Source organism: Macadamia integrifolia, unplaced genomic scaffold (assembly GCF_013358625.1).
Source record: "Macadamia integrifolia cultivar HAES 741 unplaced genomic scaffold, SCU_Mint_v3 scaffold1508, whole genome shotgun sequence".
In the NCBI taxonomy this organism is placed as follows: domain Eukaryota; kingdom Viridiplantae; phylum Streptophyta; class Magnoliopsida; order Proteales; family Proteaceae; genus Macadamia; species Macadamia integrifolia.
In genome coordinates, this window is record NW_024868238.1 from 205,960 (window position 1) to 227,236 (window position 21,277).

The following is a 21,277-nucleotide window of genomic DNA, read 5'->3' on the forward strand; positions in this document are numbered from 1 at the left end:
CCCAAACCCAGTTCTGCCTGGGATTGTTAGATGCTGTTGGGATTTTGATGCTGAGTTGTTACCTGCTGCTGTAAGGAGTTTTCTGGGTTATTTCTGGTTACTTCTGGACAGGTTTGGTGATCACAACTTCCCTGCTTAGATTATCTTTTCTGGTCCTATTTTCTGGTTTCTGTTAAGACTGATTTGAGGGTCCAGATTTGAATTGGTTTGGGCTATTTAACTATTGGGAGTTTATTTACCTAGTGTAAACCAACTTCGACATTACCTTGCCGGTGCCAAAGCTTGGCATAGCCTGAAAGTGGAGTGCCTCAACGAGGGCTGTTGATCAGGTGATGTGGAAAGATTGAGAGACTGGAGAAGGATCTTTGGGAGATTTCTAGTTCAGATTAAGATCCACCATCTTCGACGAGGGTGGAGATGCCATAGAGAAGCGGCAGAAGTGGGGGCAGGGAGAATGTAGAGAGCGTGAGGGGGGGGCAGCCGAAGGGGGTAACACAAGAGGGGGTTCTGCATGGGGGAAGAGGGGTAATTTAGGGATTTGAATTAATAGGGAACAAAAAGAGGTGAAAGCATGGTTTAAAGTATTGGAGCATTTGCCACCCCAAGGCTGAAGGAGGTCTGGGACTTGGAAGAATTAAAGAGGTCAACTTTGTGGGTATCCTCAAGCTCATCTAGAAAATTGAGTCTAAGCAGAGAAGTATATGGGTCAATTGGATCCATTCCTCCCCGCTTAAACACAAGTCTCTCTGGACGGCCCCTAACCCTCTGATGCTTCTTGGATCTGGAGAAAATTTCTCAGCCTCAGATCCATTGCTCTCAATACCATCCCCTTCTCTATTGGCAATGGCTAGTCCACCTCCCTCTAGTTGGATCCCTGGCACCCTTCCGGCATCCTTTCCTACCTGATCACTCCCAGGACTATTTATTCATGTGGCCTCCCCAAATCTGCTCTTGTTTCCTCTATTATATCTCCCTTGGGCTGGTCTCCCCCTACCTCTCCCCCCTCTTGCCGACCTTTGGTTTGCTGTCCCTCCGCTCCCCCTCGGGCACAGAGAAAGGGAAGAAAAATGCATTTGACTCCCCTCTTCCAATGGGATTTTCTCCTCTACCTCTGCTTAGTCCTTCATCAGATCCTCTAGATCTGTGGTTCCTTGGCGCGATCTCGTTTTGTTCAAGGGTCATATCCCTCGCCATAGCTTCACTATCTGGCGATGCCTCTCCAACTGCCTCCCTACCCAATCCTTCCTCATATGCCACCACATCCCCGCCAATCCCTCCTGCTACCTCTGCCCCCATGGTTCTGAGGACATTTCTCACCTTTTCTTCTCCTGCTCCGTCTAGAAAGCTATACTCACTAGGTGCTGGCCCTCCAGCAGGCCCATTCTCCCTTTCAATAGGGAATGGATCTGGATTGATATGACATTTGCTAGCTCCTCCATTTGTGACACCCTTGGTAAGCTTGCTTTTTGTGCAATCATAAATCACCTCTGAATGGAACGAAACATCCATAGATGGTCATCCAACTCTCGCTCTTTGGACAAGATTTGGAAAGCCATCTACTTTAATGATACCTCCAAAATCCAATCCCTTCATCCTCGCCCTGTCCCAAACTCCCTCAGGAACAGACATATCATTGCCTCCTAGAACTTGCTTATTGATACCATCCCCCACACTTGATGCCCCTTGCCCTTCCCCCCACCCCTCCCTCTCTCTCACTTTCTTTTTTTGCTTGCCTATCTCTAGAGCTCTCCCCCCCCCTTTTATTTGACTGTATCCCTTTAATCCTGTTGGTTTGGTTAGCTTGGTGCTTTGATGCATTTTCTCCCCCTGGGTTGGCTTTTCCTTGTTGGCTAAAGCCCCCCTCCCCCCTACCTTTTGTATATTCTTCTCTCCTTGGTAATGAATTTATTTACTCATCCAAAAAAAAAAAAAGTATTGAAGCATATCGTACCATATCGGCCGATATGTACTGGTATCGGTCGGTTTCAATACGATACGATACATGTATTTTATAAAAAATTGGGTATCGATAAGTATTGTAGAATATTGTACGATACACTACGATACCCATCAATACATACATTTGCCAGAATGAATGAAAGTTTAAGGGCATTGGTATGTATTGAACCGTACGGCCAATAAGGTTCGACACAAACCGATACCCCTCAATACTTTGGTTAAAACTGATAGAATGATTTTTTAACACATAAGTTACGTAAAAGAGAAGGTAGAGGCAAGCTTTTGGGACTTCTTAGCATGAAAAAAGTCAGACCTATGCACCCTTATGCAACAAATCAACATAGGGCTTCGATCAATAAGGGAAAAATGAACCTAAAGGAAGGATCCAAAGCTTGTGAAGCCATCTCCTAAAACCTAGATCTCAACTTCTCAAGAATTGAAGAAAACTTCAAAGGAAAAGGTCTGTTCATTTGTCTTCACTCAAATGTTTTTGTTAAATCATGCTTCTTAAGTGAGTTTCTTACAAATGCATTATGCATTTAGGTTTTAACATGTAAGAAACCTCATCCTTTATAACACCTTCAATTGAATACATGTGTCACTCAATATGGTGTTCTCCATTTTAGTGTTTATGCATGATACATGTTATATATTTCTTTTTTATACTGTTTTTTAATGCAAAAGTGTATAAAAATGTGTATCTTGTCCACTTATGTGCGCACTCCGATACAATACGCCTCAATATGTATCTTAAATATAGCCGACTGATACGGTGACCAATACTGATACTTTAATCCTTAGGTTGAAGTTTACCTTTTTGGGGGAATCAGAAAAGAAGTTTGGGATATAAGAGTTTGAGTAAATATAGGCCAAGTATAGGGGAGTGATTGAAATTCCCCATGATTGATTTAATGGTTACAAATTAACATGACAATGGATTATGAATTAATGCTTAAATATAACAAATACTTGGAATCTGACTTTGACAAAAAAAAAAAAATGTCTATAGCGATGCAGTCGTTTTAAATCGGTAGGGGTTATCTTTTTCTTCTATCCCTCATTGGTATCCGAGCCATTCCCTTGATGATACAGTTGGGGAAAGCCAATACAGAAAGAAATCTGTTCAGAGAGCAAGAGAGACTTTGAACCCTCCATTGTTCTGAATAATGAACCATACCGGCTTTCAAGACCAGATTTTATATCTGTATTTATCTGACACATTTCACTTTTTGCAGCTGTTTGGTATGATTTTGGAACCTTATTTCTATGTAACACAAATCAAAATAAATTAAAATTCATAAAGAGGTGAGGAAGTGTTTATGATTTATTGGCATTTATTCTTGTTTACGCAACAACTACAACTACAACAACAACTCAGCCTTATCCCAACCAAATGAGTTCAGATATATGGATCCTTGCCCTCTAATCAGCTATATCCGAGGTCATACTTGATTACAAGGCCTAAGATATGCATGTATTTCCTCACCACTTCTCCTAGGGATATTTTAGATCTACCCCTAGCTCTTTTAGTTCCTTCAATCTGAATCAGATCATTCCTCCGTACAAGAGCATGCAAAGGCCTCCGTTGAACATGACCATGCCACCTCAAATGACTTTCTTGTAGCTTATAATGTATCAGGGCTACTCCCAAATCATCTCTAATATGATCATTCATTACTTTATGTTCCTATTTTTGCCACACATCCATCTTAACATCCTCATCTCTACTACACTATACTACGTTTATCTAGACGATGCTTCTTAACTGCCCAACATTCCGCACCATACATCATAGCCGGTCGTATGATTGTCCTATAAAATTTCCCTTTATGTTTCAATGGAATACATCGATCACAAGCACTCCAGGCGCACCTCCCCACTTCATCCATTCGATTTTAATTATCTGTGAAACATCATCCTCCATATCACCTTCTTTATTTATGATTGAGCTATCTATTCTTATTTATGTGATACATGTTAATGAACAAGTGCGATATCGGTCATTAAATGAGGGTAAAATGCCAAAAGCATTGATTTTTATAACCATAGGCCTTCCTATCGTCCCCGACTATGTATAGCTCACCAGCTCAGGCCTTTGTCTCTCTCTCTCTCTCTCTTCTGGCAACAGCAAACCATTTACCCTATCCAATCTTAACAAAGGTAAGCCTCTCAAACATTTTAGATCACCTGATCTTTTTCTTCCATGGCAGCAAGCATCTCTTGTATTTCAGCCTTAATGCCATCAAATGCAACACCAAGCTGTTGTCCAAGCAAGATAGGGTCGTTAACATTCTAGTCAGTTGGGGGAGTTGTCTAGCTGAAGCTACTTGGCTGGACCCTGATATGTAAATGGGGTGATTTCCTGCTTCAACTTGGGAATCAGGTTGTTAAGAGTTGAGCCAAGGGCCTTCAGAGGTAGCTGGTATTGTTCGAGTTGCACAATCCTTGGAGGTGGTTGGATTGACAATCGGAGGCATAGCTCTACAGCCCTCTCTCTCTCTCCCCCTATGTCTCTTGCAGTGATGCCGGCGAGGATATGCCCTGTTCGCCTCCTCCTCTCCCTTACATCCCTAAACTCACCCCCACCTGCCTTCTCTCTTACCCGCCTGACCCCCTCTACAACTCCCCATCCCTCTTCCCCACCCCTGCCCTCCCTCTTTCCCTGCCCCAACCCCCTCCAACCCTCCCAATTTCTTGGCCCCCCCCCACCACAACTCACTGTTCTACCCTCACCGTGACCTCATCCCTTCTCACAACTCTCCTAACCCCCCCCCCCCCCACAAGTTACAAAATTTAGTTCATAAGACATGAAATCTAGTTTTCATTCTATAAACTGTTTAGTCTATGGGAAACCAGATGATTCTTATTTATAGCCCATAAATTGTCATCATGGGTTGAGTATTTTAATGTCTTATTAAATAGAGACAACTCATGGAGGAGTAATATGAGTATACATGATAACAGCACGCACCATAGATATGTCCGGAAGATAGGAGTGACCGAGGTTAAAGAAGTCCTAAGAAAAATGAAAGTAGGTAAGACACTAGGCCCAGATGAGTTACCAATTGAAGTGCGGAAGGGTTCGGGATTATGTGGGGTTGCCTGGCTAAGCAGGTTGTTTAACAAGATTATGAGCATGAGAAAGATGCCTGATGAATGGAGGAGAAGTATTGTAATCCCAATCTACAAAAATAAAGGCGATATACAAAGCTGCAATAACTATAGAGGCATAAAACTTATGAGTCATACTATGAAATTACGGGAGAAGGTCATCGAAGCCTGCATAAGAAGAGAATATAGTGTCTCAAGGAACCAATTCGATTTTATGCCTTGGAGATCCACAACAGAATCGTTTCACTCCCTACGGAAGCTCATGGAAAAATCAAGAACCTACAAGAAGGATCTTCATATGGTCTTCATGATGCAGAACCGGCGTTCGAAAACCCTGTTCGGTTTACTTGTGGGCCCACCTGAATGAGAGAACTCAATAATCAAGATGTTGTGGCAGTTTGGTAAATATCCTAATGTTCACAAGCGCCAAGTTTCACAATAAACATTCAAATAATGGATACAATGGCAGTCATGTAAATAAACTGAAGTAATAAGGAGTGGCAGAATGGTAAATAACCAGATTAGTCAATGAACCACTTGGGAGATGGGACCTAAAGGGAATTAGTAATTATTGGGTGGGGATAAACTAGGAAGCAAAATAGAGGTATGAGATATGAGAGAATTAAGGTAAAGAGAAGGGTATAATAATAAGAAATCAGATAAAAGGGAATAAAACAACAAACTCACGATTGGGGTTGTCTTCAACCTTGGAGCAAAATAGGGGTGGAAGAGATGGGAGGACTTCGGTTGGGAGAATTCTGTCACGACAGCTCAAATCAACTACAGATTTCAGTCGAACAACCTTCCTTTCTAGAAGTATGAAGACCAATAATAGGAGTCCACCCCAAAGGTGAAGCAACACTCGAGAACCTGCGACATGAATCTGCTCTTGGCGGTGACCTGCAGATCCAGTGGTGACCCCTAGTTTGATCTCACAGCGGGGAAAGACTTTTGGAGGTGATACTCTAGGATTTGGGTTGTCTTTAATGCAGCACCCTTCGACCCAAATCTCTTGAGTCAATCGGTAAAGGAAACGGGTTCAGCAAGCCCTACATTGGTGGACTGTTGCAGAAAACGAAACAGAAGAAGGGTAGAAGTAGTAACATATGGATGGGAGGGAAAAGAAGAATAGAAAGAGAGAAAGGTAAGACTAGAGGAGAGAAACACACAAGACAGCCATGGTTCCAAACCAAACTATCAATCACTCTTCCATTCCAAAATCTGAGAAACTCCATCGTCTTACATGGCTACTTAAAAGGGGAAAAAAAATTTAATGGAAATTAATATAAATTAGAAATAAAATCCTAATCAAATAAAACGTCACTCCCAAGATAACATGAACTATTCTAACTTTAAAAATGAAATTAATCAAAACTTGAAAGGTAACTAAATAATCCGTTGCCCAACTACATCACTTCATCGACCTAGAAAAGGCATACGACAGAGTCCCTAGAGAGCTAATCTGGCATCCATTGGAGAAGAAAGGGGTGTCTAGTAAGTATGTGGACATAACTAAAGATGTATGAGGGCATGTTGACTAGTGTGAGATCTATAGGGGTCATGGTAGTGAGTTTCCAATTATCATTGTGTTACATCAAGGATCCGCTTTAAGTCCCGATCTGTTTACGCTTATCATGGATGATTTAACCAAGAACATTTAAGGGGAGATTCCATGGTGTATGCTTTTTGCCGATGATATCATTATTAGTGGATGAGATAGTGGCATGGATTAATGATTAGGTGAAGTTATGGAGATTCACCTTGGAATCAAGATGTCTTAAGATAAGTAGAACAAAGACGGAGTATATGGTGTGTAACTTTAATCACTCAAAGACTGATGTCGAAGTGGTAAAACTTGAGGAGAGATTCCACAAAGCGTTTATTTTAGATATTTGGGGTCAACTATAAACAACAAAGGTGAGATAGATGATGATGTTTCTCACAGAATTAAAGTAGGATGGATGAAATGGAGAGGTGCAACTGGATTGTTGTGCGATCGACATATTCCTCTCAAGCTTAAATACAGGACAATTGTAGTCGTAAGACCGAATATGTTATATGGGGCGGAATGTCGAGCAGTCAAGAAGCATAAGATAGATGGCTTTCCAAATCCCTTCAAAAGAATGGGAGTTGGGGGTCCATCTACGAAGATTACGTTCCATCCAAAGATGATTGATGGTGGCGCAAAAAGCGAGCTTTCCGATTGTCATATATGGCAGAGCCAATAAAGGTTATGTCAATCTAGATCCATTCCCAAGGGAGGGGAAGAATGGGACGGGGGGAAGGCCTGTAGGAGCGGAGAACCTTTATCCAAATGGAGGTAGAAAAAGGGCAAGAGAAGAAAAGATGGTCTACATCTTCCGTACCATTCCAGCACAAACAACAGGAGGTGAGGACCTAGATGTGGCGGTAATTAAGGAAAGCCTGCGTGGGGAGGCAGTAGGAGAGGGCTCTCCATGCAGTGAAACTATGACGAGGGATGTGCCCTTTGAACCAGATGATGTTTCGCCAGGGAATATGAGGGTCTTTGGAGCGAATGAAGTCCTAAGCAGAGGCAAAAGAGAATATGCCCAAGGAGGAGGACATCCAATTAATTATATCATGAAATCCTTAGTGGCCAGGGGGAATGGGAGGGGGGAGGACCAAAGGTCCGCCAAGGGGGGAGGGCAAGGAGATGGGGTGGGGGTTCAAGAGGTCCTCGAAATACGAGACCGCTTCAACTTTGGTGTCCGAGGGGAAAAGGAGCTCCAAGCCAGAGGGGGAGAAGAGCTTGAGGATGGAATTGGCATTGTTGCGGGCTTTAAAGGAGTGATGGAAGTAGGCCGTGTTGGAGTCTCCAAGCTCCAGCCATTTGATCCTGGATTTCTAGAGAAAGGATTCTTCTTAGGCAAGGCGGGAGGAGAGATCCAGGGCAGCCGACTCTTCTTCCTCGGCCAGGGAGGAGTTGAGAGGATCAAGCTGAAGCATGGACTAGATGAGGTCAAGTTTCGCTTGGCAAGTGGAGATACTAATCAGAGATATTGCCAAAAGTATCAGAGTTCTAGGATTTAAGGGCAGCTTTGACATTTTTGAGATTTTTTACAAAAAAAGCAATGACAGGAGAGGAAAAGACAGGGATGGGAATGGCCCAAGTGTCCCTAACCAAAGGAAGGAATCCCTCATGATGGGACCACATGTCAAAGTACTTGAAAGGTTTGGGGCCAAAGGAGATGCGTGGTTAAACGAAAAGGGATATGGGAGAGTGATCGGAGATGCCAGGGAGGTCAAAGCTGGCATGGGAGGTAGGGAAAGAGGTAAGCCAGGCCTCGTTATCAAGGAGACGGTCAAGCTTCAAGCCACCCTATCATGGCCACTACGGCGGTTATGCCAAGTGAATTTAGAGCCAGACCATCGCAAGCCATCCATCCCAATATCCTCAATGGACTCATTGAAGGGATCAAAGGAGGTCGTGTCCATAGGAGCCCTACCGAGTTTCTCATGGGAAGCCCTGATCACATTGAAGTCTCCTTCAATACCCCAAGGAGTGGAGGAAATAGAGGGAAGAGAAGGAGAGATCAGACCAGAGAGGGAGTCTATCAGTGGCCCGGTCATGGGTGTAGATAGCAGAAAAGACAGAGAGGGGGGAGCACGAAGGAGGAGAGAAGGAGAAATGGATTACTTGGGAGGAAAAGGCTAAATGGGTGATTTAAATAAGGAAAGGGTTCCAAAGTATCCAAATGCGCCCATTAGAGGAGTGGGCATAATTGGAGATTAAAGACCAAGAGGAAGCAATGGAAGCAACAATGCGAAGGGCATTGGTTTCGAGGACACGGGTTTCGAGGAGACAGACAATAGCATCTTTGGAAGATTTAATTCGAGAGCAGATGGATGAATGTTTGGCAAAGGAATTGAGACCTCTGACGTTCTAGATAATCCAAGGGATCAGTGAGGATGGGAGTGGGAGGGCTGTGGAGGCTCATTCGAGCAAGTGGAAAGGGTAGACTTGGTCCTAGTTCGACGAGAGTATTCCTTGAGAGGGGAGGGGAGAGGAGTGGTGGTAGGTTTGGGGTAGGGAGGTCCCTTGGGTAGGGAAGAGGTGGCCAGAACCTTCTTATGACCGGCAGTAAGAGTTCTGGGTGGATCAAGGGGATCCAATCTGAACCTAGATCGGGGAGAGGAAGCATTAGCCACAGAACCATGATTCCCAAGGGGGGAAGTAGCATTAGGGGAGGATTCCAAGTGATGTGTGCTTGGCTGGATGCCAATGTTGAGACCAAGGTGGGGAGCACTAACAACAGCAGTAGTGGAAGTGTGAGGAGCACCAACAGCATTAGAAGCAATAGTGGTAGTCTGAGGAGCAACGTTTTTCATCAACGGTAATGGTGATAGGGTGAATACCACTATCAGTAACATCACGGCAAACAGATGTTGACGCCTTCCAAGGCGTGGAAGAAGAAGCAAGTGGAGGTCTCAAAGGGAGGCCAGTAGTCGGGGTTGTAGTGTGGTCCAGAATCTTAGCAGTGGACTAACTAATGGGAGAGTCGGAGCTGCTGCATTCCAAAGCGAGGGAGTGCAGAGGAGCTGCAACAAGGTTCACATGTCCAGAAGATCCTAATAGGAGGCCAGGGTTGATTGTTATAGCAGGAGGAGCAATTGCAACAAGACCAGAGGTGGCCTTGTAGGCTGACTGTATCTGAATGGCGACGTCTGATGTAGCGCATGAGTCTAAGGGAAGGTGGATAGGAGAGACATCAGTCTTGGGTCCAACGGCAGGGCAGTTGGAGGCACTGGTGACGAGCGGCAAGGCGATGGAGGAGCCTTCCAAGGCGGTGGAGCAAACAGACAAGGATAGTGTCATTAGGGACCCAGGGGGTCCGAAATCAGAGAGCGAAGACGAGGGCCAACAGCGGGAACTGTCTCGTGAACCAAGAGGGAAGAAACAGGTAAGGAAGGTGACGGGCTATGGTTTCGGGTCAAGATGGAAGGGTAAAAGGCTTGGGTAGGGTGAGTTAGAAGAAGGGGGATACAGGTTTGGATCAGGGAGTTGTTGGAAGTAGTGGGTCTAGTTATAAAGGTTACTATGAGTCTAGGACATAGCGGGTGATACTGTGGAAACTTAGAGAATTTGGAGAGTAATTGGACCGGTAGGAACTGGTTGAGGGGAATAAAATGAGTCAGGTTGGACCGGCTGGGTTGAGGGAGAAGAATAAGGCGAGAGTGATGGGGAGGAGTTTGTACCATGATTAACGATCGAAGGACGGCAAGAAGAAGGGGGAGGAGAGGCGGGAGGCCAGAGGTAGAGGGGAAGGGAGGGGGCATGGAACCGAGGCCACATCAGGAGAAGGTACAAGAAAGTCAGCAGCAAGGGATAGTATGAGTAGGCGATAGGGCTGCAGCCACAGCTAGGTCATCAGGACAAGCCAAAAGAGAACCGATTAATACCTGCTAGATCTTCCAATGGACCAGCGGTACTAGATGGGAGATGAGCTTCACCAGAGATGGCGATCAGCGTGCGCTGGATTCTGCTTCTTTTACGTCTGAGCGTTTTTCTCAGAGGGGTCTGATCACCCAAAAGGTTAATAGGAAATGTAGAGGTTGACGAAGCACCAACGATCCGGTCATGACTACCGGAACCCAGAGATGACTCGACTTTATGCCCCACATTTTCATCAGAATTAATTTCTGAATTTTTTTTTTTTTCATTTTTACTTCAAAGCACGGTCGAATGCCTGAAGCATTTGCATGTGGAGCATCTAGGGGGGATCCAGTCATAGCATATGTCTTGCACAAATGAGTGGTCATCTCCTTCAAGAACAGTGACTGAGGAGGGAAAAATCCGATCAGCCAAGACTTTGATGCAAATGCGGGCAAAGGAAAGACGATCCATTGTTTTGGTTCTCTTATTGGAGTATAATGGCTTACCTATGATAAAGCCTATGAGGTTGAGCCCCTTAACACACCAGAAGTGGAGGGGGAGGTTGGAGAGGGAAACCCAAAGAGGGATAGAGGATGGTTCCGAATGGCGGAAGGAAGTATGCTCATCAGACTATCACAAGAAGATCGGTTTCTTCCCTAGGTACCAAGGACCACCATCGATAGCTACCGACTTATCAGCAGGGGAAGAGAAGTTGAAAAGGAATGTGCCATTGTCAAGCGTGAAGGTAGAAAGAGGGCAAGAGGGTTTCCATTGATTATGGAGGGAGGACTTGACAACAGCGAACGGAGGCTGGCTACCCAGGAAGGAACCCAATAGGAGGAGCATTCTTTGGCTTTTTGAGCGTAACATAGATAAGTTGAGAGTAGCAGAGATGTGGATGTTGAGATGGATGTGTAGCAAAACTAAGAGATAGAGTGAGGAATGACAGGGTAAGAACTGAGTAGGGATTGGCCCCAATTTAGGACAAGCTTCGAGAATGCCGCTTTAGGTGGTATGCCCATGTTCAACAGAGGCCTTAGGATGCTCCAATAAAGAGTGATAAAATCCAATCATAAGGAGCTAGAAGAGCTAGGGGCAGGCCTAAAATGGTCACTGATGAGTTGGTAAGGAAAGACATGCAAAAGCTAGGTCTTGACCCTAGTATGACATCAAACAAAGCTGTTTGGAGGGCAAAGATCCATGTTACCGACCGCACTTAGGTTGGGATGGCCCAGAGGTGTTGCATTGCTTTGTTTCTTTTCTTTATCTTTTTCCTTTTTCTCTCTTCCTCCTTTCTTATTCTTTGGCAGATCCATGTAGCCGACCCCATTTAGTTGGGAAAAGTTAAGTTATTGTTGTTGTTGTACATTATTATTATTATAAAATATTTTTCATAAATAGGATAGAAACATAAATAGAAATCATAACAAAGAGAGCCTAAATCTTAGGACTCTCAAATCTCCAAGAACATGAAGTTGATGTTGAAACTCTCACCCATCCTCAAACCCTATATAGACCAAGGAAACTAAAAACTTGAAATACATGATGGCATATCAAAGCCCCACACCCCCCCCCCCCAAAAAAAAGGAGGAATGGCAAGTCAATTAATTACAACGACTATAATTTAAAAAAAAATGTGAGATAGTAAACTTAAAAAAAATAATAATAAGAATAATAATAATAACAATTTAAAGAAATGCGAGGAATTAAAATCAAGAAATATCATATTTAGCCAATCAAAATAGTGAGAAAATACCAACCTAATATCAAAAGAAATGCCACTTCTTTTTTCTACGAACTTAATAATTGGCACACGAGCTTTTCCAATCACCTGAGAAATGAACAGTAAATCATTTTAAATGGCAGAATCTGATTGCGAGAACAATGCTGCAATCAGTAAAAATAGGTAACCTGTATCTTTTTGGCAATTCCCCTTTGTGACAATGCTCTAGAAAGAGCTTTTAAACCAATTTGAGGAGAGTTGACCTTTGATTCCAAAATCACAACCTACAAATAACAACATTTGCAGAAAATTAGTTAGATACATCATTAGAATCTTTTTTCCCAACCATAGAAGATATTCAGACACTAAATGACAAAAACCTTATGAACTGACTTTATAGAACATAATTGATTTGATAGTGTCCTCAAATGCCCCATTATTGATATCCTATGTACATAATAATACTAAGACATCTTTTCTATCTTTCTCATCTCTTTTAAGGTAACCTGGACGAAGGTGAGGTAAAACTGAATGCAGCTATGACTTCATGGTCAGCAGCATGTTAACCAATGTGTCAGTGTCCTTTTTCTATTCAAATAATAAGATTAGGGATAATGTTCTTTGTCCAGGAGCGTAGCATATACTAGCGCTTGTTGTGGGAGGAGAGAGATGGACTCAAGGAGTGCTACTATACGATACCTTCCCGGACAAAGAACGCAATCCCATAAGATTAATAGGGCCGACAAAGACATCTCAGATTGTTGGACATTACACAATCTCCGATCGTGAGAATTCCCTCAACCGACCTCCGATTGACTCAAAATTTCAAAGGTATGTTGCTAACTCACAAATCTACTAAATCCAACACACAATCAAGTGATTCAGAAAATTGAAGACCCACAGGAATTGGCTGAAACAAAGTCTGGCGGAAAGATCAGAACCAGGTCTGAGATCTGATTTAAATCTCACAATAAAGATAGTATTAGGAGCTCAGGTTCTAGAGTTTTGGTCCCCCTAAGAGTTTCAGACCTCATAAGTTGAGGTCGAAAAATGTAATCTGAGAGATAGAGCTTGCAGAGCATGACAGCAACCTCTCTTCAAGACTTTTGACCCAATGAGTTGATTTATCTTATCGACCATAGGAAGAGGGTCTGAAAATATAATATAGTAATTGATATTGATGAGATGGGAAGGCTTGCTTGCTATAGTCTCAAAAGGTGAGCATTACAACTAACAAGGCCATTTTCATTGTAGCGTCGAAACCTTTTCCAATTCGACAGGATGGTAGTTTTCAGTCTCGTTTGAGTAGGTGAGAAGTATCAGGATTTCATCCGATTTGCTGAGGACTGGATGATGGATAAACCAGCAAGTGGGGTCTTCCCTAGGTTGAACATGCAACTGAAGGGGCATGAGCCGTCAATCTCAATGACTGAACTAGGTTTTGATATTCCTTCTCGAGCTTCTATTTCTTCCATTAAAGGAGATCCAGGAAAAGATGGAATAGGAAGAAATGCTTCCAAAACGAACAAGATACGAGTTGAGAAGGGGGAGTTAGCAAAGTTGGACAAGATTGGAATGAGCATTGGAACGTGTATGGAACCAATAGTAGTATTTGGACATGGTAGAATGAAGGATTTTGAGAAGAAAGTGGTGATGGCTTTCTCCAGGTGGGCTTTCTACCATAGCATACCAGCCAATGCCACCACAAGATCATATTACCACAACATATTAGATGAGATAGGTAGGGTTGGGCCAGGTGTAAAGGGGCCCAATGCATATGAGATGTATAATATTTATTTTCCCAAGCAAAAGCAAAAGTTGGTGGATTATATTGAGGAGTTAAAGCCCATGAGGGAATATTATGGAGTAACAGGGATGTGTGATGGTTGACTAGACCCACTAAACAGTCCATCATGACATCATCAATTTCATGGTAAACTGTGATGGGAGGATTGTGTTCCTCAAGTCAGTTGATGCATCCAAATAAAAGAAGGATGCAAAGTAATGAGTGGGTTAGAGATCGAGGAGAGCCATTGTTAGATGACCTAGGGGTCGGCCCAAGAAGCAGATTGCTTCATAGATGGGTGTTTGACGTGGAGGAATATATGGTGACTAAGGGCAAAGTTCACTCACATACACCCCATCCCTTTGAGCCCCACCCTGGTACTGGAAATGATGAAGAAGAAGAGCAGTGGTAGCCTTCATTGTATGCCACCTAGACACCGGACCGGACCAGACCCAGGGCCATGGTGGGTATGACAATGGTGACAAATTAGCCGCCCTACGCAAGGAGGACCAGATGCATCAAGACTTGGAGCCAAAGGCTAGAGCCACAAATATTCATAGGGGAGACTCAATTCACCCATGCTACGATCATGCACAAAAAGGCTACACCCGAGGTCCATGCCAATATATTGAGCTTGTCTGGCACAATGGAAGCCATGAGTTTAAAGAAAAATAAAGGATCTGAGTATTGGTGTGCACAAGAATTCATAGACTCAAGCCCTTGTCCAGTACATCATGGTGATAATGGCTTCGAGAGTGTCGGATTAACATCGCATTTTGGGTATCCACAGTATGGTGTATATGTTGTGGACCATCCTTCGAGAGCACCAGTTCATTTGGATATGGTAATGAGTATGGTGGATCTTCTTCTTCATTTGGACATGGTGGTGGTTCAAGTGGCAGGTTATCTTTTTTTCATAGCATATTCAGGTTTCCAACCCAACCATACGTGCCACCTCCACATTCTTTCAATCTAAGTGAGTCATTCCCTAGGTTAGGATAATTTCAAGATGTTGATGATGAGTCATATAGATGGGGTAGTGATGGACTTTGAAAACTGTGAAGAGAAGAGAAGAGAGAAAGAGAGCTGCGATGGTGGAACCTTGGGAGTCCCAATCAATGAGATTGGGACAGCCCTCCTTCCTTTATTATATAGACTAACTATTGCACATAACCTACTAGGAATAAGAAAGCATAAAAAAGGAAACAAAACTAAATTCCAACTTCTAACTCTATTGAATCCTAATAGGACCACAACACCCCAAGGGGGAGTCATAGCTTGCGCTAGACAACTGGCCACAACTCGTTCTCGCGATAGACTACTAACAAAAACAATTGGGCCCAAAACATGTCTAAGACTCATGTGTTGCTGCATTAAGAGGAGCTACTATGACATCTGCGGTGGTACGCAGCTTCGGCATTGGAGCTGCCTAAAAACTCCGTCTGGAATTGAGTGGTGAGAGTTGTATCCCTATCATCTTACATTATTGCTTGTTTTTCAAATGTAAAGTATGTTATGGTTGTTTGAATAGATTACTCCATGTCTAGTATGTAAGTTATATGGAGACTTAGGCTAGTTTACAGTGTAGTTTACAGTGTACTCAACATATACTAGCAAACTTCGGTCAAAACCACAAGTATGATTTTGGTATTTCTTTTTCTTTTATTAGGTTTGAAATGTCAAAAATAGGTTGTACACAAAAAAATACTATATTGGGGTTGAAACCATGGGTTCCAGCAAGCATAAAAATAACCTTCAAGTCTCCCTCGAACTCTACACCAATGCATATCTCCATCTAATTCCTCTGTGATGCCATAACATAAACGGAAAGCTAAATAGCTCAGTAAGATAGAATATAATAAGAGCACAACACAGAAAGACCAATCAAACAATCACAAAAGTTTTAACCAACACTTTTAATTCTTCTCAAAATAGCATTCTTCAATAATACACTTCACTTAAAATCATCCTTTTTATCACTCTAGCCGGCACTGAAGGAAACAGGCTACCACCGCCCATAACACAAGAGAAACACAGCCCATTGCAATCACCCTCTACTGTCACCCACTCTATGACTATATACACCATTGACAACTCACGTGTACAGTGGATATGTTTCCGCAGTCCCACGAAACACTCTTACCTCTCTGGTGGCTATGAGTCACGACGAAGTCTATTTACCCTCAAACAATCCCTTCCAATCTACTCTTTAAAAATCACATTCTTTAACATGTCACGTGGAAACTCAAGTAAAAGTATCTAAAAATAATCACCGGCCCTTAGGCACCACTTCCACAATTATACATCACACAAACAATATTTATCATCACGAATCTTTACTCATAAAACCATACACCACACATGTACACAATTCAATTCACCATATACAAGAATATTTCAAACTTGACAAGCATACCAAACAAAACTTAAGTTGATCATACCACATAACCATGATGTACGCCCAATGTACTCCACTTACCTCAGTCTGTAAAAGTATTACTTCAACCTTCTAAGTTCCAAGTCTTGAATTAGTCATAAACTGCAATTATAAACTATTCTCTATTAATCATCCTAGTCCAAACCCTAATCCAGTACCCTACTTCCCTAAAAAAGGTAAACAAGAGTCAACGAAGTCAACCTTCTCAGACGAGTCAAACTCTAGGAACCAATCCCCCATGACAAGCATTACACCATTTAGAAGATGAGGAAGAATGGTTGGGTAATTTGAGAGTAATTAGAACAACTCGAATCTGAGAAGGACTTTCTATAAATTAGTAAAACTGAAATTAAATTCAATCCATAAGTCAAATGCTCCCCAAATTCAGATTGAAACTTCACCTAAAGTAGCTGTACTAAACCTCAAAATATGATCACAATCTGACGGATCGATCATAAGTAATTTGAAAATGCAAATTCTGAAATTTAAAAATTGCAGACTCGAGAGATTTCAAAGTAAAACACAAACCATTGATCAGAACACCCCCAAATTAGAATCGAGTACCCCTCTAGAGTTGCGCTCTGATATCCCAAGGTTTGCGTGGAATCAGGTTACTGTTCAGGCTAAAAAAATCAGACCACTATATGTTGAAATATGGAGTAAAGCAAGGTATCCGATGTCTAGTAAACCAAAAAGGACCACTGATTTGATCTTACATGATGTTATGGATCTTTTAGGTATCGCAATAGGGCAAAAACAATGAAGATAACATGAGCAAAATGATGAAACCTCAAGTCACATAAGGTCTGGCCATCGATATCCTTTGGAGATCAGATTAGGTCAAAATAACCCAGGTTTTGGGTAATTTTCAATAGCAGCAAATCAGGTGGCCAGAACAGGGGAAACCTAGGTCGAGTTTCTATCTATATGAGGGGCATCTTCGATCCAAGAATCAACCAAAACTGATGGCTCAGTTGGATTGTAAAGATATGGGACGGAGAACAAGAAAACAGGGGAAATCTGGGCAGAAATCAACGGCTAACAGATTAGATACTTACTTGCAGAACTGTAATAATGTTTGGAGCCTTGGGTTTCCAGAGGTTGAAGGAGCTCTGCAAATGCTTCTTCCCACCTTCCCCTTCACGATTTCCATTCCATCCACTCTCTTTCTCTTCTGTTTATCTCCCATTCCTTTCTCCACACCAATTCCTTCCTTCCTTTATTTACTTCTTCTTTGCTTCCCAAATCCCTAGATTCCTATTTTATGTATACTCTTCCTTCTCTAATTAGACTAATAGCCCAACTCCTCTCTTAAGAGGTTCCCACTCCCTTCACAATTTGGATTCTTCCCCTCTTACACGATTAGGTGTGCTATGGTGGGACCCACCATAGACTTGAGACTTAAAAATAAAAAGAATTTTGATTGTAACATCCCCTTTTAAGACTTATAGGACTTGAACCCAAAACATCTCACCAACTAAAATCACAACCAATAGCCTAACTGATGCAGATCGGATCGCTTTGGGCCCACTTAAATAAAGAGGGTAAAAGGGGTGGAAATTAGGGTAGGGAGATAGACAAAAGAGAGATGGGAACCATGGGAAGGCTTGGGGTTGTCTTCTACCTCAAGCTATCGTAGTCCAGCGGCAAAGGAGATCTGTTTTGAAGAAGAAATCTCCTTCACTACAAATCGAATCGAGTTGAGACTTTGAAGACATAATCGCACCCACTGTATCACTAACCTCTGGTACTTGCAGCCTCAACTATTAGGGAAAATATGAGAACTGTACCACAACCACAGCTGGCGGTAGGGTAGAGAACAGTTCTGAAACTAAGGTTTAATCTCAGGATGTAATTAGGGTTACGGGCCAGAGCTTGGGGGATTTGAGTCGCCCAGGTCAGAATCTCCTTTGCCCAAGACTTCAGGCTGGACAGATTAAGGATGAGGGTCCTAGCGAACTTCTTCTGAGATGAACAGTACCACTAGCAGGAAAAACACTGTAATAGAGATATTGAAGAAGAAAGAGGAAAGAGAAGCGCAAAAGGGGGGGAAGGAGAAGTGGTCACACGACCATGGTTATGCAACCTACCCGGCACCATAAACACTATTCAATTCATTCTTCGAAACCTAGCCCAATGAATGTGGTTTGTTACAAACCTATATATAATAAGAAACCCAAATTAAAACTTCCTAATTAAAATGTAAAACTGAAATAGCAATAAATCTCTTAATTACTTCCTAAGATCTAAGCTAATAAAATAAGAAACAAAATAAACTCAAATTAGAAACTCCTACTAAGCCTAATATCAACCAAAATAAAAAAAGATTACATAGATTTCCCCAAAATAAAACAAAATCCTAAAATATCCTAGTGAACCCAAAAAAAATCCAACCAGACCCAGTTTGACTAGGTTGAGATTGCAAGTAGGGTCAATCCGGTTCAGCCTTACTTCAATTATTTACCAAGTCCACAAATCAATATAAATAAAGAACTAAAGCACTCTATAATTCTCAAATACCTTCTCTACCTATATGCTATCCAATACTAAGTTACATCTAGAATTAAATTCCATACATCAGGTTTTTTTTTTGGATGAATAAACAAATTTATAACCAAAGAGAAAAGAAAATTACAAGGGCAAAGGGGAGGGGGGGGGGAAGGGGAGACTTAAGCCAATAAGGAAAAGCCAACCCCAGGGGAAACAAAGCAAAGAGCAACTAAAAAACAAACTAAGCACCAAAACAACAAAGAGCCAAAAAGAGAAGCCCAACAACCAATGCAACAACAGGGGGGAGGGGAGGGATGATATTAGGTGGTGGGAGAGGGGACAGGCCTAAGGTTCCAAGAGGAAATAATGTAAGAATTTCTGCTGGAAAGAGGGACTGGCCGGGAGCGGATAGAATGGAGGGATTGGATTTTAGAGGTAACATCAAAGAAGATCGCTGTCCAAATCCTGTCCGGGGAGCAGGAGTTGGATGACCATCTACGGATGTTGTGCTCCATCCTAAGGTGGCTGCTAATAGCGGAGAAGGCTAACTTACCAATAGTATCACATATGGAGGAACCAGCAAATGTCATGTCGACCCAAATCCATTCCCTATCAAAAGGGAGAATTGACCTACTAGAAGGCCAGCAACGAGCAAGAACAGTTTTCCAAACCAAGGAGGATAGGAGGCAGGAGAAGAAGAGGTGGGAGATATCCTCTTGACCGAGAGGGCAAAGGCAACAGGAGGGATTGACGGGGATATGACGATGGAGAAGGAAGGATTGCGTAGGGAGGCAGTTGAAAAGACATCTCCAAGTGGTAAAGCTGTGGCGGGGGATATGACCTTTGAACGAAACGAGATTTCGCCAAGGGACAATAGGGCCAAAGGATCTCACAAAAGACCAAGCTCAGGCAAAGGTGAACATCACATTGGACGAAGGGAGCCATACATTTGTCTTCCCTACCATGGTGACCAGGGGGAATGGGAGGGAGGGAGGGAGCCCCACAGATCCGCAAGGGGGGGAAGGGATGGGGGTCCATCCCAGGGGGGAAAGAATGGAGGAGACAAGAGAGGATTTGGGAAGACTAGAAGAGTAGATGATCCTAGGGGTGACAAGAGAGAAGATACCAGAAGGGTGCCAAGGGTCCATCCAAAGAGAGGTCGACTGCCCATTTCCAATAATGATGGAAAAGGCAGTAAGGGCAAGGGACCTAAGGCTAAGGATTTTACGCCAAATCCAGGAGGCATCAAAGGGAATGGGATAAGACCAAAAGGATTTTTGAGAAACCCGAGAGGAGAAGACCCAATCAACCCAGATACTTCAATGCTTGGATGCAAGCTTTTAGATGAACTTCAGAATGCCCACAGAATAGACCTCCTTGATTCTTCTGATACCAAGGCCTCCTTCAGACTTAGGCAAACAAACCTTGTTCTAAGACAAAGGATGAAGGAACTTAGAGGACTCAACCCTTCCAGAGGAAGGAACATAAGAGACCTTCAATAGATTGATAGTAGAAGAAGGAAGAACAAAGATCCCAGACCAGTAGAGGTAAAGAGATTGGAGGACTGATCTGATTAGAATAAGCCGACCAACGTAAGAGAGGAGTTTGCCTTTCCAGAGCTGGAGCCTCTGCCTAAGAAGATCCAGGATATAGGAGCAATGGTGGGCAGAGAGCCTAGAGGAGATAAGAGGAAGGCCCAGGTATTTGACTGGCAAGGAGCCCAAGGAAAAGTCGGTGATGCAGAGAATAAGGGATTGAGTCTCAGTAGGGACACCAGAGAGGAAAAGGCTAGATTAGAGAAGATTAATTCAAAGGCCAGAGAGGGATTCAAAGAAGTGAAGGGAAGACATATTGGGAGAGATAGAAAGAGGGTTAGCTTTAGAGAAGATCATGATGTCATCGGCAAATTCCAGGTGGGTGAGACGAAGGGATTTACACTTGGGGATAGGGGAGATGAGGTGGAGATCAGAGGCCGACTGGATGGAACGAGACAGCACCTCAAGAGAAAGAGAGAAGAGAAAGGGGGAGAGAGGGCAGCCTTGGCGGATACCACGAACCAAGGGGAAGTAACCAACAAGGCTGCCATTGATTAATACAGAGAAGCGGCGGGAGGAAATACAGAAGAAGATCCAGTGGACAAAGGAGGGAGGAAAAGACATTTGGAGCAAAACTTTAGAAATGAAATCTCAACTAATAGAATCAAAAGCCTTGTGAATGTCAATTTTGAGGACAACAAAGGGGGAGTATTTTTCCGATCAAAACCCCTGACAATCTCATGACAGAGAATGATGTTGTCAACAATGCTCCTCCTCACAAGAGAATCGATGACTTTCCCTATCCTATTGGCCAAAATTTTGGCAATGAACTTGTAGAGAA

The 21,277-nt window shown here is 42.9% G+C and overlaps 1 protein-coding gene across 1 annotated transcript in view; it reads right to left on the reverse strand.

The window, feature by feature from the left end:
* The window catches only part of LOC122063982 (terminal nucleotidyltransferase 4B), a 56,755-nt gene that overhangs the window by 19,282 nt on the left and 16,196 nt on the right, over positions 1-21,277 (reverse strand). Inside the window, exons 4-5 of the mRNA XM_042627677.1 lie at positions 12,377-12,472; positions 12,226-12,296 (exon numbers count right to left, since the gene is read on the reverse strand). Coding sequence (XP_042483611.1) covers positions 12,226-12,296; positions 12,377-12,472 — 167 coding nt within the window. The remainder of the gene's footprint in view (positions 1-12,225; positions 12,297-12,376; positions 12,473-21,277) is intronic.